The sequence below is a fragment of the Cajanus cajan genome, chromosome 6 (genome assembly GCF_000230855.2).
Source record: "Cajanus cajan strain Asha chromosome 6, NIPB_CcT2T_4, whole genome shotgun sequence".
NCBI lineage: Eukaryota > Viridiplantae > Streptophyta > Magnoliopsida > Fabales > Fabaceae > Cajanus > Cajanus cajan.
This window is the reverse complement of record NC_138522.1, coordinates 45,425,016-45,443,593: the sequence shown is the minus strand read 5'-3', so window position 1 is coordinate 45,443,593 and position 18,578 is coordinate 45,425,016. Positions and strand designations below refer to the sequence as shown.

Below are 18,578 nucleotides of genomic sequence, written 5' to 3'. Positions count from 1 at the left end.
GTTTCCTTGTAATAACGAGAATCTAAAATTTCAATATAGGTGGAATAATAATAGAATTTTAACTAAATATATCAAAGATGAAAATGTTTAATTTGGTTCATAATATATAATCATTAAAAACAATTAAGTAATTTGTATTATTTAACATATAGAATAAAAAAAAATCAAACCACATGTTTGAGAAAAACAAGAAAAATGAAAGACAACATACACTAGAGATTCTTTCAAAGCAAACGTGCTTTCAACAAAACAAGGTTCAAAATATAGTATACTTTTTGACATTCATATCTTAACAATAGAATATAACCCTCTTGAGATTCTTCTTGAGTGCAGATAGTGGTCTCACAGCAACATTAGCACCAAGTGCTTAGGTGGAATGAGCATTGGCAATGGACTTGGGCAAAGCACCTAAGCACATGATGCTAATGTTGCTGTGAGATCATTACCTACATTTAAGGAGAACTTAAAGAGAGTTATGTTCTATTGTTAAGATATGGATGTCAAAGAGTATAAGTACTATATTGAACCTTGTTTTTTGGAGACCTTGTTTGCTTTGAAAGTATATATCTCTAGGGTGTGTTGTCTTTAAATTTTCTTGTTTTCTCAAACATGTGGTTTGATTTGTATCTTTTTTTAATTTAGATGTTAAATAATGAAAATTGCTTTATTATTTTTTATAATTATATATTGTGGATTGAATTACACATTTTTTTGTTTTGATCTAGTTGATTTATTACTATGTTTCAATAAGTATATTGAAATTTTAGATTAATCATCTTTATTACAAGGGAAATTCTATCGAAATTTTTTTTATAGAAATTTTATTGATCAACAAAACTAATTAACTAAGTGGTAATTTATTAAGGCATTTGAAACATTGAATCACTCTTGTCTATGACACAAGTGTTGTTGTAGGATATAATTAAACAAAATTTGTTTTAAATAATATTATTGTAGGGTCTCTTTATACAACACTTGCTTAAATTAAAGAAGTGTTGTTCAAAGGAGTCCTACAACAACACTTGTTTTAAATAAGAGTTGTCTAAAAGAACCTTATAACAACACTTGTTTAAAGTTTGTGTTCTCTAAAGGTGTCTTATGACAACAGTTGTTTAAAACAAGTGTTATCCAATCAGGCCCTACAATAGTATTTTTAAAGTGTTGCTAAAAGTAAACTCATTTTAATATTATAGATGTAGACAACATGCAAAAATATTATTAAGGTTATTATTGTTGTAATGTCAATACACTTGTCTATTAGACTTGACCCAATAAAAGTATAAATACATGGTGATTCCCAAAGTTCAAATTTGATTACTTCGTAAAATTTGGCTCAAAAAGAAAAATATATTAGATTATACATCCTATCTACATATTTATAAAGAAAAATACACCAATCAATAGAAGATCAAATAAAGAAATTTTTAAAAATGCATTTAATTTTTACATGGTGATTCCCAAAGTTCAAATTTGATTACTTCATAAAATTTGGCTCAAAAAGAAAAATATATTAGATTATACATCCTATCTACATATTTATAAAGAAAAATACACCAATCAATAGAAGATCAAATAAAGAAATTTTAAAAAATGCATTTAATTTTTACATGTGTGTGCATTATAAAATCATTTATGTTGGTCATCTAGACTCAAATCCCTTAAGTAAAATTGAGTTTAAATTTTATGGATAAAAAAAATAATTAAAAAGGAAATCTCTAATAAAAATGGACAACAAAATTCTCTTATGAAAGTTAGTTATAAAAAAATCAATAATATTTTTGCACATGTGACATGATAAATAAAGATGGAAAAAAAAATACACACCAATAGATATTTCAGGGAAAAACATAACATACATAACATGTAGGTGCAACATATATAAAACACACTTCCCACATAAGCCACCACATTCTCCTTTAAACATCTTTGAAAACATTTTCATAGGAATATAAAACAGGAGGTTCGATTTCCAAAACCCTTAACAATATCATCATGCAACAATGCACATAGCTAATATTACACGTGACCACAAATAGGCACACGTCTTCATATAAGACATCATTCACATCATACGACCAACTCCCACAACATTACAGGATTTGTTAATCAACCCCTTTTTGTTGAAAGAATTCCACCAGAGATTAGAAAATTTATCTAACAAAACTTCTTCACTAAGCGAATTTATATGACCCTTAACTAGGGGGCTAAACTTCGCTAAACCATGATACTTGACATAACGAACCCCAAAACTCACCAAATCACATATCCAAAAAATTTCTTAACAAAACCCACTTTGTTGAGCCAATTAAAAGGGCCACACTACAAAGGCAAAAACTTGTTGACCGGAATCGTTTCACTAAGTGAATTAAAAGAGATTTATAATAAAGGTCAAAATTCACTGAGTGAGAAATTCTTGATGGGTGAATTTTTCAAACAAACTCATAGGCTAAAATTTGCTTAGCCAACTAGTTTCGCTAAGTAAAACCAAAACGGTCCCAACACCATTCAAGAGCTTAGCTCAACGAACAATGATTCACTCAACTAAGATTCATCATCTTCATCTATTTCAGATAGTGAGACCAAAGGTCCAAAACTAAATCTAACACTTTAAAAACATCAATCACAACTCCAAAGCACCAAAAAGACTTTAGATCACACATGCAAACATAATCTACCACAAAATCATCCCCTCAAGCAGGGACGGAGCCAGGATTTCAATACTGGGGGTGCCATATAGGGGGTGCCATATAGTAATATACATATGAGTTTATATTAAAAATATGAGTTTATATTAAAAATAGGGGGTGCCATATAGTAATATATATGTATATAAAAAAAAATTAAAATTGTTGGGGGGGCCGTGGCACCCGTAGGTCCCCCCTTGGCTCCGTCCTTGCCCTCAAGTAAGACCTAGAATCCCAACACCCTCCCACCAGTGGCAAATCCTTCAAAAAAAAAAAAAAACACAACATCAATCCATTAAATTGGCTCAAAACCACATAATAATCAAACATACAACCAAAACAGAACAAGATTCAACCTTATGTTACCTCAAATCAACTTCCTGGAAGCTAAAATCAAAGGAGAGAAGAACTTCCCCCCAAAACTCCAAAATCCTAGCTTTTCCAATTCCACCTTTAGCAAATCTCTTCTCTAACAATCTTCCGTCAACCGCAAAGAAAATCCTAAGCTTATGGGACAATACGAAGAAAAGCATGATGAGTCTTTGTTTTTCTAGGTACTTATCTCTAATTTATCTCTCTAACTAATTTTAAGAAAAATGAAATTTATAAGATCTCATTTTTCATTTTCCTATATTAACCTAACTTTAAAACTCAACTCTAGGATTTTCCACTTCCTCACAACTAAGCAATATAGACATATAGAGTGTATATATGTGTGTATTTATAGTCAATAACATAGTTATCTAAAAAAAACTTATTTATTAGATATATTAAATGTGACATACATATTAATGCTTCCTTTATACATAATAAATGTCATTTGGTTACTCCTTTCATTTTTTTTATAATTGTTTAAGATTTTTGCACGAGATTTAAAGAAATGATTGATGTTTTAGTTTTTAAAAATATTTATTATTTACTTTTCTGTTATATCTTTTTTTTTTTTTGCATTTAAGTCTTGAGACAATTGATTTGTGTACACTTATTGTTATTATGCGTTTTTTGATAAATTCATGAATTAATGCATTGATTATTAGAATACATATGTGAATTGTAACCTACTCCATTTAATCACACTTTTAAGTAAATTGTGTCTTTTGAGTATCCTAATTCTTGAATGAATAATGTGGAAAGAAAAAAAAGTTCATGGATGAATAATATTGTTGAAAATATGTTACCCTTATAAATGCAACATTAACTTCACATAGGTTGTTGGAGAAGAAATAGGTAATACATTAGAAATAAATGGACACATTGTTTAATAAGTCATTGATTTTAGAAAAGTGACAATAAAAAAAAATAAAAAAAATACTGCCAAAACGACTATAAAAAAAATGGAGGAAGTACCTTACACAAATCAACAAAAGCTAATAAATATTTGAAATAGAATAATGATATCACAAATTTAACCTTATAATTAATCTTCTTTACTAAAAATAAGATAACACAAGAATTACTTTCTACATAATATTACTCCCTCCGTTTTTTATTCATAGTCGTTTAAGGTTTTGCACGGGACTTAAGGAATGATTAATATTTTAGTTTTCAAAAATATTTTTTACTTACTTTCCTATTCTACCTTCTATTTTTTTATAGTATTTTGTTGGAAACATATTACCCTTTTAAATGTAACGTTAATTTCATATAAGTGGTTAGAGAAAAAATAGGTAGACATTAGAAATAAATAGACACATTATTTAGTAAACATACATTAATTATCAAGGATAAAAATGAGGAAAAAAATTAATAAGTCATTGATTTTAATAAAATGACAATGAAAAAAATGAGAAATTCTGACAAAACGATTATGAATGAAAAACGGAGGAAGTATTAGGGGTTTGAATGGAAAATAAGTAATTAATACTACATTAAAAAACTAACATGACACTTATTTTGAAATGAATTCTTCCTTCTAATATAACACTTATTATAGGACAAAAGAAATAATTAATAAATCATTTAATTATTTATTAAATGTTTAATAAATTATTAAATATATTTAATTTAGTAAATTCAATATTATTAGGGTCTGTCTAGTAGTAAATGGGTTGAGTAATATGTACAAGGTTTTAAATTTAAATTATATTATAATCATTATAATTTCTATGAACTAAAAGAAAATTTATTAAATTTAATAGTGTTACATGTCATATCATGGATTGATACAAATAATTCAAGATATGGTATAAATTGATATCGTCTCCTATCTACCATTATACTCATTAATAACAATAGAGAGTTTAAGACTTTCAAATAATATTAAATGTTATAGTAATTACAATTATTAAATGAAATATACATTGAATCAATGAACTTTCATATTAATGACATTTGAAAAAAATAATTGTCATGTGATATTGAATGTTATATTTATTGCATAAAATATATTTATTAGATTCATTAAATGTGATATATATATATATAGGTAGATTTTATGCAATAATATTTGATAAATTTCTTAACAAAATTTGAATATAAGGATTAAAATAAAATTTTTGAAAATTACAAGAACTAAAAATAAACTACTTTAAATTTGAGGGATTAAAAATAAATTTGTTTTAAACTTGATGGACTAAAAATATATTTAAGTTTATATATGTGTATATTTATATATATATATATATATATAAATAATAATTAGTCTTGATATAAATAAAAATTATTAGAATATATTTTTACTAAATAAAAAAAACTAAAAAAAATAATAACAAAAACAAAGTAATTAATAAAAAAAATAATGAAAAATATCTACTGAGCATAAATTAATTCTTAATTGTTAGTTTTAAGATATTACATAGATTATGTTCATCAAGAAAAAGGTTAACAAAAAATTAAGGAAAAATAGTACTTCGAGAAGTGTGTTAAGTAAAGATTTTAAAAGACTTTCTTTAAAAACTCATGTGGTATTCAATCAAAACTTTTTTTTAAATATAAATAAGTCATATTGTTTTTAATTAAGACAATTAAGATTATTTTGATAGTACGTCAAAATCTAGTGATATTCAATTAAAATAATCATAATTTTTTTAAGAGTGCATTAAAACCTATTAGTATTCAATTAAGACTTTTTTCACTTAAAAAATTGTTGGTATTCAAAACATAGATATTTTAATGGGTTATTTTGATGATGAATTTTGTGAGACTTTTTAGTAGAATTTACATATAATTAACTCATTTAACAATCTCACTAAAGTTTTTAAAATTTTGCATGACTTTTTTCCCCTTATATTTCTTCTTTTTCTTTTTTCTTTTCTCTCTCCTTCTCTTCTCTTCCCTATCTAATTTTCTCTTTCCCTCTCTATTTCTTTTTTGTCTTTCTATTCATTTTTCTCATTTGTCTCTTCTTTCTCTTCTTTTTTTTTTTCCAATTTTTTTCATATATCAATATTGATGTATAATTTATCAATATTTATTTTTATTTATTCAATATTTAAAATTATTTTTAATTTATTAAATATTATTTTATGTTAATTTATTTTATATTATTAAAATTTAACTAATGTTTATTTTTAATAAAATTTAATATTAAAATATCAAATTGTAAAACATATGTTACAAAATAATTTTTGTATATGGTGAAAATTAAGTATTTGAAATTTAAGAATTTTAAGTTAAATTATTCAATCAAAACAATTAAATTTTCAAGTATCTCCCTTTTAAGTTTCTTCATCCAAACATAAATTGAGAGAAATTTTTGGGTTACTTATAAAACTAGTATGTGAAATATACCTAAAAATAGAACCTTGAGTGTTTGTGATTTTGAGATTTTTTTTTTTTTAATAATTTAGTTATATGAAATATCAACTTAAATATAATTAAAATAATATGTGTGTATATATATAACTTGAAAATATTTTTTATTCATCTTACATGTAATTTTAAAGGATAAAAAATAAAAAATTATCAAACCAAATAAACTTAGTACCTTTTTAGCCGAACTTTTATTGGTTTAGCATGATTTAATTGGCTCATTGAGTTATACAAATTGGCTTGATCTATTTCAGGTTGAAAAATAAAGAGTCCAAGTTAACTTAACCTAGCATTTTAAAAGTTATCCCATTAGGGTCAATTTTGATAGTTTTATCGGTTAATGGATATCATAAATTTGAACATATTATTCAAATTCAATAGCACATAAATTAAAAAATATCAATATATGAAGGATTATGTGTAGAGAAATGTAACATAGAGGACATATAGTTAAAATCAATTGTTTATTAAAAGATTGTATTGATTTTATATTTTTCTTTATTCAAACCTTATTATTTGTGTTATTTTTTTTATTAATTGTATTGTTTTTTTAAAAACTTCATATTGTCATTTGAAATCTGATTTCTTTTAACATAAATCCATTAGAAAATCTTGATTATAAAAGTCTTTTAAAAAAATTAAGAGTATGTTTGGATGAATTTAAATAAAGTAATTTTTTTTGAAGAATTTCAAATGCCTTAGAGTGAAATATTTTGCTTAGATGGAGAATTTACAAAAAATTTAAAATATAAATATTTGTAAAATTTCATAAAATAGTAAATTTTCAAATTCTCTCAAAAGGGTAAAAATTTAAAATTCTTCATTTTTTTTTCTCATTTATATATCTTTTATCTCTCTCATGTCTCTTATATTTCATTTTCTCTCTCTCCCTTTTTTTCTCTTGCATCTCTTATACTCTATTTTCTCTCTCTCACCCCCCTTTCCTCTCTCTCCTATTTCTCTTTTCTCTTCATTATTCTCTTTCTATTTTGTCTTTTCTCCTTTTTTTTCTTTTTGTTTTTTCTTCTACCTCTCTTTCAAAGTCGACATAAAAAAATATCAATATTTTTTTATTTATTAAACATTCAAAAATATTTTTAAATTATTAAATATTATCTAACATCAATATTTATTTTTATAAAATTTAAACTATATATATATATATATATATATTTAAAATCAATTTTATCCATGGTGGAAATCAAATTACCATATTCAAACTAAAAACTTAAAATTTAAGAAATTTAAATTGACTTATCTAAGCAAAACATTTAAAAAAATGATGGAAATTGAAATCAAAGTAATTCAAATTTCAAAAATTTTAAATTCCTTGAATTTCTAAAATTTTTCATTCAAACACACCATAAAAGTCATTGCATTCCTATAAAATATTTTAAAAATATCTTAAAATTTATTACATTTATGCAAAGTCTTTAAAAATCCTCAAGACTTTTTCTTACTAAAATAGTCTTATGAAATCTCAATCTAATGCACCTCTTAGACTATTTAATTTCACATTTTTTAAATAAATTTTTTATCTAATAATCAGTACTTTTGTATTAATAAAGGGAATATTCCCTTTTATGTACACAATTTTGATTTATTTTATTATTATAATTTATATATTATATCTCATTTTACCCTTCGTAACTATCCAAAATCATTTTTGATTATCAATCAATATCTATATAAAGAGATTTTTTCATTTGGATTTGGTGTCTACTTTTATTTTCTTTATTTTATCCTCAATAACTATTCGTAACTTTTAATAACCGTAAAAATTATGTAGATAAATTAAAAGTGTGCTTTGAAAATCTTAAATTACTTGTTTTCATAAACTAGATATTATTTTTTCACTTTACATGACCCAATGTATGAATTAGACTCATGATATATATACCTTCTTTTATTATAAGTACATTTCCTTTTTTTAAAATAAGCTTTTAAAATATTTTTATTTTCTATTTTTTTAATTTAGTAATTATTCCTTCTTTTTCACACACCTCCTTTTCTCTCTCTTTTAATGTTCACATGTACTACCTTGTCTTTCCTTTCAGCTGACTTTCTTCTCACTCCCACATTTAGTTTTCACATTATTACCATCTTCATCTCCTCTTTCAATTTTCACACACCCGAGATGTAGAATTGGTGCATGACAACATTGTAGACGCATCTGACTTCCTTGAAAGCGTTGAAGTTGTATTTTTTTCTTCTAATACTTCTTCCCCTTTTATATTTTAAAAAATTACACCAATAAATTTAGTATTTCAGAAAAGACTTTTTAGAACTTTAGTGTTCTAAAAAGTATTTTTTAAACACTAAATTTACTTTTTCAAAATGAATTTTTTACAATTATGTAAAATAATACACTTCTAAAAAGTTTTTTTGAAATTATAAATTTAATATTTTTGAAAGTACTTTCCGGAATAGAGAACTTAGTGTTCCAAAAAATACTTTCCAGAATACTAATTTCTCTATTTTGAAGGTACTTTTTAGGACACTAAATTTACTGTTCTGAAAAGTACTTTCAAAACATGTGTAATATTACCCAATTTCAAAAAATTCTTTCTAAAGCAGTAAATTAGTGTTTTGTAAAATATTTTTCAAAAGTATGTAAAAATAATAATTTCAGAACACTAATTTTTCTATTTCTAAACACTAAAATTAATGTTCTATGAAGTATTTTTCAAAATACTAAATTTAATTATGTGGTTTTTAGAAATATAAAAGGGAAGAAAGTACTTAAAGAAAATACAAGTATTTAACTCAACACTTTTAATATTATCGAAAAAATTATTTGTATCTACAACATTGTCATACACCTATTTTATGTCTCAAATGCGCTTGAAAATTGAAAAAGGGAGGAAGAGTAACAGATTGAAAACTAAAAAGGGAAAGACCAAAAGAGGGAAGCAAAAGGGTGCATGTGAAAATTTAAAAGGAGAGGAAACAATATGTATGAAGAAGAAAAAAGAGAGAGAGAATGTTAAATTAACATTGGAAGTGTAAGATTAAAGAATAAAAAAAATAATTAATTAACTTATATATATATATATATATATATATATATACTTATAGGAAGAAAAAAAAAGGTGTATATATACCAGCAATGAATTATATACAATTTTGTACAAACTAAATATGCAAGTTTTGTTTTGAGAGAGAGAGAGAATGAGAAAAGTTAATAAGCTAATAAGTCAACGATGAACAAAAAAAAATTTATTTGAAGAGTATTTTCAATTTCTAACTTATAAGACTAACTTAGAAATTTGTTTAACATTATTTAAAACAATATTTTAGATTGTAACATATATTTTACTTTTACTCTTAGCAATCTAATAAAAATCTTCATCTACCGTCCTTTTCAATATTACAGTACTTATTTTAATAAAACTCCTCATTTGATATCATACGATGTAAACTGTTTCAGTTTTACCAAATACTTCTATTTCAATAAATTAACTAATAATTTTAATTAAAAATAAATTTTCGACCTTCAATTAATTTTGAAACATAAGTACAATTATTCTATTTGTTTAAATGTAATAATAATAATACAGATTATCAACTTCATTCGCGAATACTGAAATTCACGTCCCTTAATTAAGTGACTAAAAAATAAAAAATTCATAAATTAAATTAATTTATACATAAAATAGTTTATAAAAATTTTGTCTATATAATTTTAAAAAAAAACTTTTTAATTAATATATAAATTAATTTTACTTTATAAAAAAATATATTTTTTTTCCTTTTCCTTTACCAAAACAAAAGAAAAAACATACTTATGGGTTTATAACACCCCCAATAAACCCGTGAAAAACATTGCCCAATGCAATATCAAGTTAAAAACTAATCTCATATTCTCACGCAAAAGCTCCGTAAATGGTAAAAGATTTTGTATACCCTTAACGATAAATAAATATAAAAAATTCTATTACAAATATATCTTGCATGCTAATTATAAAACAGACACGAAGATGTAAACACTGAACAGAACAAATTTTTTTTCTTCTTTAATGCTACTATAATGACTTACTTTTTTATATACAACAAAAATAAAACTGCAGGCTTAACCTCTATTGATGAAGATTCTCACAAAGTATCCAAAATCTTTCAATTTCATTTCTTTGTAATTTTCTCAATTCCAATTCCTTTCTGCCAAATCTCCAACATATTCATTTTTCCCTTGATATGTGAAACTCACAAGGTTCACATGGACCAAACTTCACGTAGGAGTTGATATCTAGCATTTGTGGTGGGGTGCACTTTGTGATTATTACCTTTTCCATTATCAGTGACTGTTGGAGATGAAGGAAGCTTATCAATGATGGATGTAAGAGGGGAATCAAGTTCCTCTAGCTCTTCATCACTGGTGTATCCTCTCCTCTGAACAGCTGATACGTTTCTTTCCAAGTGAGACTTTCCTCCAGCCTCTGCAACTTTCTCTGCCACGTTAGCAGAGGAGGGTGGCATGTACACAACAGGAGCAGCCACATAAGGGAAGCTTCTTACAGATTCTGTGGACAATCTTCGCTCTATAATAGTCTGAAGATGAAGCAAATAAAATTCAGTAAATTAGTTTCCGGAATTACTGTGCTATTAAAGTAGAGTAGAAAGTTACATAACATATACTCCAAGAAATTGCATTGCATTCAAGCCATTATCTTATCAATTTCATAATATAAGTATTCATTCTGTCCTAGCTAATTCAACTTGGTTGTTGAAGTCAAAGTGTGACGAGAGAAACCAAAATTAAGGGTTAAACATCTTTTTTCTCTCATAAATATGTAAAAGTTCATTTTTATCCCTTATTTTTATTCAACTTTTGATCTTCCTTTTTTTAAAATATATAAAATTTTATCCTCATCACAATTCTGTTAATCTAATTTAATGATGACTTTAAATTGACATGTGTATGACGTGTTTGGTGACTAAACATCACTGCTAAATAAGATTAAATAAATTAAGATAAAAATTTAACACATTTTAAAATAGAGAGGACCAAAAGTCAATGCTTTAAAAATGGAAGACTAAAAACAAACTATTAGATATTTATATGGAAGAAAAAGATGTTTAACCCAAAATTTAATTACCAGGTTGGTGTTCTAACATACCATAAAATAACAATTGAATTTTCATTCAATTTGCTTGGAGCAACTCTTAAGCTGTTAAATCTAGCAACAAATGTATAATTTATGAACAGCTTAAAAACGAAAGTGATAGTATACCTCTGCATTCAGGGCCTCCAAGACAGTTCCTGGAACAGGGTCAGGACAGAACTCATCCGGAGTGAAGTTACACAAAACCCGAATAACCAATGAAAGACTGATGGATGGACACACCTATATGTTCAAACAATAAAAGCTATGATTATCATTAGAGACAATGACAAACCAACAAAAAGAGTGAACGTGATATGCAATGCAACAGAAGAAAAGGGTATTTAATTCATGAAACTAACCTCCTGTCTGATTTGTCTATCCATAAGCATGTCCTTAGGTAGCATGAGAAGGTCACTCAAGTCATTAAGGAGAACAAAAGATTTAGGTTCACGATCTCCACCCTGGCTTTCGTCATTCTCACTGCTTTCCTGATCTTCTTGCAGACATTCTTCAGCATCCATGCCAAACATGTCAGTAAGCCATCTAGACCAATTGCCAACCTGCAGTTCAAGTAGCTCTTCCATAAGCATAACTTTCCTACATGATGTATCCTTCATACTCCAAAATAGTCACATGACTTGTGTCAACTATGCAATAAAACCCCCACATTTTATTAGTATCATTCTTTTCAAGTTCACCATTTTGAGTGGCTTTGGACATTTCCACAAAAATGAGGTCTAAACTGCAAGGCAGCCTCAGTATAAAATCACAAATGCATACAACATGATATCATCTAAGCAAATCTTTTAAGATTGTGTACAAGTTTATCTGAAAAACCACCATTTTTTTTCCTTTTCCAACGAAAGAAACCACATAAAGTAATCAACTAATGCTAGTCAGATCAATTGAACAGATAAACCAAAACAATACTCGTGGGAAAAAAAAAATTTCTTGTGCACCAGATATCTGCAGATGTCCATGTCAGATGATTGAATAGGTACCTACAAGTTTTAGTTTTAACTAAAGCAGGTTGTCCAAGTTATACAAAGTAAACATGCTCAGCAGATAAAATCTCATTGTTGTTTTCTTAATTTTATAAGCAAATTTTTCAAAAGCTTCCATCAAGAACGTGCTATAGAAATTCAAATACTCAAATTAGACTTTAGATAATGTGTGACCACCAAAGCAGTAACAAGGGGGGAAAATACATACAGAATTTTTTAGCTGTGCACCAGACCCAAAGCTTAAATCTCCAGCTGGAATTGGCAAAACCTTAGAATCCACAATAGGGTCTGATATCGGATCAGTTGGGATCTCAAGGGCTGACTCCCGAAGAATAGCATTGAACATAGCAACATCTAGTCTAGCAATGCACTGTTCCATGACCTGGAGACAGAATTTAAAACTACTTAATCATAAGCAGAAGAAAGGGAAATTATAAACATTTTCAAGAATGGAAGGGTATCGTTAAGAATAAAAAAGCACACCATTCTAGCCAAAACAGGCAAACAACCACACTCATGCCCTCCTGCTCGAACAGGACAGAGTCGTTGAAAAGCATCTTGGAAAGCATTTCTCCAGAGATTGACAGAAAAGTTTCCTTGGTTGTGATCACCCAGGGCAGGTCCCATCAACCTCCCAATGGATTTATTTGAAGAGTCCCCAACTGGAGACTGCATATAGGGAGTCAAAGCCTGAAAACATAGCAAGCTTCTCAGCTTATAAAAAAAGCTTTGAAAAATTATACCAGATATCAACTTCGTATCAACATCATCCTAAAGTATATGAATCATCCAATGTATTTAAAATATGTTAAATAAATATTATCGATGACACTTATATATATTTAATGAAAATCATTACAAGCTTAACCTTAATAATCATAGTTGCTAATATGTATGATATTCTAGTTTCTGTACTTAAGCTCCCTTAACAATCACATGTCAAGTAACTGACAGATAATAGTAATTTTATGTTGTTTAGTTTACCTACCACATCAAATGAAACAGGGGGAGGGGAAGAGTTTCAATGATTCCACATGTTTTCCGGGAACTTTAATCTGAGCATCAGTCCAGTTATATGAAGAGTGGGTTTCTTTTTTTTTGTTCCGAGATATCATTGTTCATAATTGGATATAGAGTTAAGATGGAACCTCAACAAGTTAACTGTCACCATCAATAAAACAATCTCTTGGTGGGCAATAAGTAAGCATGGTTAATTCCTATTTGGAGTTAAACTAGGAGATAGATTAAACACGGGAATAAGATGGTTGGAATGGATAATGCAACCTCCCCACTGTACTGGACAATATGTAAGAATGGTTAATTTCATACATTAGTAAATCTGTGAGTGCATCCATTATCTTAATTAGAAGTATCAATTATCCAACACGAAACATCTACCTGCCACCACACTGACTCCACTATCCGAGAAAAGATCCATGATTCTACTCTTTCTAGAGCGAATATATAAGTTCCTGTCTCTTGCCAATCTTCAATAAGAGGCATAAAACCATTTACTGGTTTACCATTGGAGCTAGCTTTCCATTTCAGTGCCATAGACTTCCCATCATTTCTCTTGCCAGCACCATTTGATTCAGCCAACCTTTTAAGGGGACTAGCTAGACAAGAATTCCCAAAAGCTTGTGAAATTATCTCTCTCAGCACAATGACATTTGACAACCAGAAAGTTAACCTAAAAAACACACACAAAAACAAAAGGAGAATGTTTATCATTCATATTCAATATCAGTAAATGACAGAATTTTAATAAAGCACGTGTGCATACCTTGAAACATCATTACCACAAGACTTAGCAACCAAAATAAGGCCAGAAACAGTATTCTTGGCAATCGTTGCTCGACTTTTTTGGCTCCAATGCTTACAAGCATGTATGTAGAGCCTAGAAAGGCGCCGAGCAGGTGTGTGCACTTTGTGTGCTGAGCTGCCATGCTCCGGTGCAATAGAATAAAGTGACACTTCAAGAGCAGCAACTTCTCTAAGTTCCTCTTCAAGCTTTTCAATTCGTGATTCCATTTCTTCAATTCTTAATTTTGCCGCTGCCTCGTCTTCATGTTCACCATTTTCTTTAGCATTAACTGTTTCATGACTTTCATCTTCACTTTCTAAGCTCTGAGCGCCATTGGAGGATCCATCCACGATATCAAGTTCCTTGACATCCTGAACAGGTTTTTCATCAGCTTCAGAAGATTCTGATGAAACACTTACAGGAACTTTCACAGTCTTAGAACTGGTTGAGGATACATTTTTGTTAGTAACTTTGGAGGGCCCTTTATTTGAGTTCATAGGTTTCTTTTGATTGCTAAGTGATACCTTTGGTTGCATTTTATTTGTTTTTTTATCGGATTTTTCCCTTGATCCACGATTGCTTTCTGAAGGATTCACTTTAACCTTACTTTTAGGGTCTTTTGAAGCCTTTTCTTCTGTCTCGTCCTCATTTGTGATAGAATCACCTACGGAAGATACTGAATCCTTTACTGTCTCAGCATCTGATACTTCTTCATTCCCTTCCTTTAGCTCTTTCTCCAAATCACTAGAATGATCGTCAGCCACTTCATTTTTATTTTCATTAGCAACCATTTCATTAACTTTCATCTCAGCAAGTGCCTCCTCAGACCTGTTGACATCATCCACATAATGTATAACCACGTTTTCATAAGTTTCTGAATTCTCTGTGGCCGTGTTTGAATCACTTATAAAATTATTTGCACTTGGTCTACTATCCTTGGGTGTCTTAGATTCAGTTCCTTTCTCATTCAATGTTTTGGAAGAATTATCTTGATGCAATTTATTCTCTCTCCTTTCGGTTCTTCTTGAACCCTTTGTCTGACTATTCCTGGAAGCTTTTCTCTTCTCAATTTCTTTCATGCTTTCAAATTCCTTCAATAACAATCAAATGAAGATGCTGTGACAGGGGGGAATGATAGCAGTAACTAACCTTATCGAACTCCTTATGCACTAGTTCTGAAATCCTAAAGTACGTATCCACTAACAATACTTAGCTTCCACCACCAGAGAAGTGTGTGCAGAACTTCTCTGTTTCTCCAGGGGATCAAAACAACTAGTAGTAGTTTCTACCTGCAAAAGTAGTGATAAAATAAGTGGCTAGATTCTCAAAGAAAGAAAAAAAGTAAAAAACAATAAGAAAAAATCGCCAAAGGAAACCAATAAAGATTATCGGGAGGGGAAGGCGTATGAAGCATTCATCACAATGAGCATCAAAACATGTAATCTGTTTGAATGTACCAGCAGACACAGCCACAGAAGCCCAAAATGGGAAAACCCAGAAAGATGACAAGTGCAGAAAGTTCATTCATACAGCACACAATTTGCAATAATTGAAGGAGAACCAAGTTCAATTCAGGCCACAAAAATTATGCATAAAATAAATCAATACCTCATTTAGAAAGTAACTAATAACTATGGATTTATGAGGGTAGACAGATGCAGAAATCAAAATGTGAACATATGTGAATAATATCTAAATACGACATGAACAAAATTACAAAAGGCACTTATGCATTAATCCGAGCTCCTTCGTAAGCCTTTCTGCATTCATTTAGATCTTGTCCTCGCTAGTGAAATTGAAGTAAGTTCCTAAAATTAAGCAAACATTTCATCGATCGCTTCTTTGTTTTTTACTCTATGCAGAAGCAAAATATGCTTCTTTTCGGACAAAATAAAAAACAAAAAACACTTATTTGAAGTACCAAGTTGCATTAGAGTGGATTCGGAGTGACAGGGACTGGTGGTACCATGAAAATATTCTTAACAAAAGAGAAGAATAGCCAACCAAACAAGATGCGGCCATGTTAGGGTAAAAAATACAAATAAATAAATAAAAGAATCTCTCGATCGATTTGCGATAAACCAAACAGAAACCTAGAATTAGAGGGTGGAGAAATATCCTCCATCACCGACGTCATTACCAACAACACATCCAATATGCTAGCTGGCTATATTCCAATAATTTGAAGACCCCATATAACAACTGTCACTAATCAATCTAAAAATGTTGTCTTTTTTAACTATTAACTTTGACCAACCCAACCCAACCCATCAAAGTAAAATTAGGATCTAGTAGTGGAAGCTTAGGCATTCAACTGCTACATTTCCACCAAAAACAAAAACAACAACAGAAGGAAAAGGAAGTTACACGACAGTCGCATGTAATAACCAGAAGCAAAAATGAATAAATAAATAAATGAAAAGCAGAAAACGAACGAAGACCGAATGCATAAAGACAAGTGAATTCCGATGATTTATATAAAAAGACAACTCTAACCGCACCCAAAAAATTATACGTTTCTATAAGGAGAAAAGAACAAAAAGAAAAATGAGAAAATGGGAAAGTTCAGTAGTGAGAGAAAGTAGAAAACGAACACGATGTAGGGGATTGAGAGAGAGGAGGGAGGAGACAATGGAAAAGGAATGAGGTGAGTGTGTAGTGAATTTGGGAGTTTTGAGTTCGTGAGCGTATGGTACATTACTCACGTGAAACGTACAGAAAAAAATAAATAAAAAGAGAGAAAGCATAGAATAGAAGGAAGCAAAAGACGAGATCACGAGATCACGAGAGAGAGAGAGAGAAGAGTAAAAAGCTGTAACCGCAATGTAATAATGATGAACAGTTAAAAACGTTGGAATTGGAAGTTAAGTTACCACTCAAACACGCGGTTTTGTTGAAGTGATGGAAAGAATGGCAGACAAAGGGATCCTCGGGATTAGCAATGTTGTCACTCTTGTTTTGTTGGAAATTCAAACATTGATGAGTGATGAGTGGTGGTAGGCACTAGGCACTAGGCACTAGGCACTGGGCAGAGAAGAAAAGAATGCGGGAACGTCCTCGCAATTTAAAACGGAAAAGGGTAACCGGGAAAGGGTGTCGGTGAACCAAGGTCACCGGCTACTGCCAGTTATATTAGTCAACCTTTTCGTTGTCTCAATGGGTGCGATGTCATCCTTGTGGTTTTGTGGGGCCCTTTTCCTAATACGCACCCTCCTCTTTCCTTTTCCATTTTACATACTTTCTCCTGTTACCATTTAATTATTCTTACTTTTTCTAATCAAGACATTTTATTAATACTAGAGGATCCAGGCACAGTTTCATTACAATTTTTTTTAATATATTTTCTCTATTTTATCTTTTAATCATAAGGAGTTATTGAATAATTGAATGAATAAAAAAGTTTTTAAAAAAATTAGATGTATTTCTTTTATTAATAATTTATAAATTATTGAATCAATCAATATTTTATCTAATTTTTAAATCTTAATATCTTAATCTTGAATTTTATAAAAAACAATAATTAATTTTTAATATTATTTTTTGTTATTTAAAAATTTTAAAATAAAACAGTTCAAAAATTATATGTACAAAGATAAAAATAAAAATCATATAAATTATGTTTAAGGTAGACATTTCAACATGCTAACAAAATTATTTAAGCATGTTTTAAGTGTAGTTTTTTAGGTCATGCCATGAAGTATCAATAACTGAAACTTGAAATGTTAATTGATTCGCACATTCGGTAATTTTTAAAAATTGTGATTGATTTGAGCTCTAAAATGCTATTAAAGATTTTGTAGATAGAAAAATTAGAATTATGAAAAAGGGAGATGTTAGGTATCGTCCGATGTTAGGTAAATTTAATATTTTAATTTTCTAAATTTTTAGAGAAAATAAATAGTTTAAATGGTTCAATTTGCAATGATTTTAGATTAAAAAATGGATTTCAAAGTTTTTAGTAAATAAAAGATAAATAATACACAGAAGAGATCATGGAGAACGTGATTCGACAATTTGAGTTGTTGCAGCCTCTCAATAAGTGCACTTAAAGATACTCACATATACTAACATGTTTCAAAGAGGCTTAAGAAACACACTAGTTATATCTTCTTGATCATTGTCATCTTTGATGCGATACATGTCCATCCACTTTATACATAGAATCCTAGGTTATTATAATTTGAGTTACATGGTTAATGAAAAAGAATCGATGAGATCAGAAAGTTAACTC

General features: G+C 28.7%; 1 protein-coding gene across 10 annotated transcripts; it reads right to left on the bottom strand.

Moving 5' to 3' along the window:
• Positions 1-10,316: 10,316 nt before the first annotated feature.
• On the bottom strand, positions 10,317-17,379 carry LOC109795984 (uncharacterized). 10 transcript variants are annotated; one of them, XM_029270962.2, is made up of 9 exons: positions 16,269-16,702; positions 16,065-16,155; positions 14,327-15,636; positions 13,942-14,233; positions 13,027-13,233; positions 12,752-12,925; positions 11,899-12,099; positions 11,666-11,779; positions 10,317-10,982 (listed from the first exon to the last, which is right to left on the bottom strand). In XM_029270962.2, exons 3-9 carry the CDS (start codon positions 15,424-15,426, stop codon positions 10,647-10,649), a joined length of 2,424 nt encoding a protein of 807 aa, XP_029126795.1. In that variant the 5' UTR covers positions 15,427-15,636; positions 16,065-16,155; positions 16,269-16,702; the 3' UTR covers positions 10,317-10,646. The 10 variants fall into 10 exon arrangements, with proteins under 10 accessions (XP_029126795.1, XP_020211157.1, XP_020211158.1 ...); XM_020355568.3 differs by lacking the exons at positions 16,065-16,155; positions 16,269-16,702 and adding an exon at positions 17,221-17,379; XM_020355569.3 differs by lacking the exons at positions 16,065-16,155; positions 16,269-16,702 and adding an exon at positions 16,942-17,130.
• Positions 17,380-18,578: the final 1,199 nt, after the last annotated feature.

Excerpts from the sequence above, each read along its gene's own strand:
- LOC109795984 (XM_020355568.3), bottom strand. The coding sequence starts at position 15,426 with ATGAAAGAAATTGAGAAGAGAAAAGCTTCCAGGAATAGTCAGACAAAG. Across the intron at positions 12,926-13,026 it reads TGCCTGTTTTGGCTAGAATG|GTCATGGAACAGTGCATTGC; the intron begins GTGTGCTTTTTT and ends TTCTGTCTCCAG. Across the intron at positions 12,100-12,751 it reads GTGCACAGCTAAAAAATTCT|GTTGGCAATTGGTCTAGATG; the intron begins GTATGTATTTTC and ends CTTGAACTGCAG.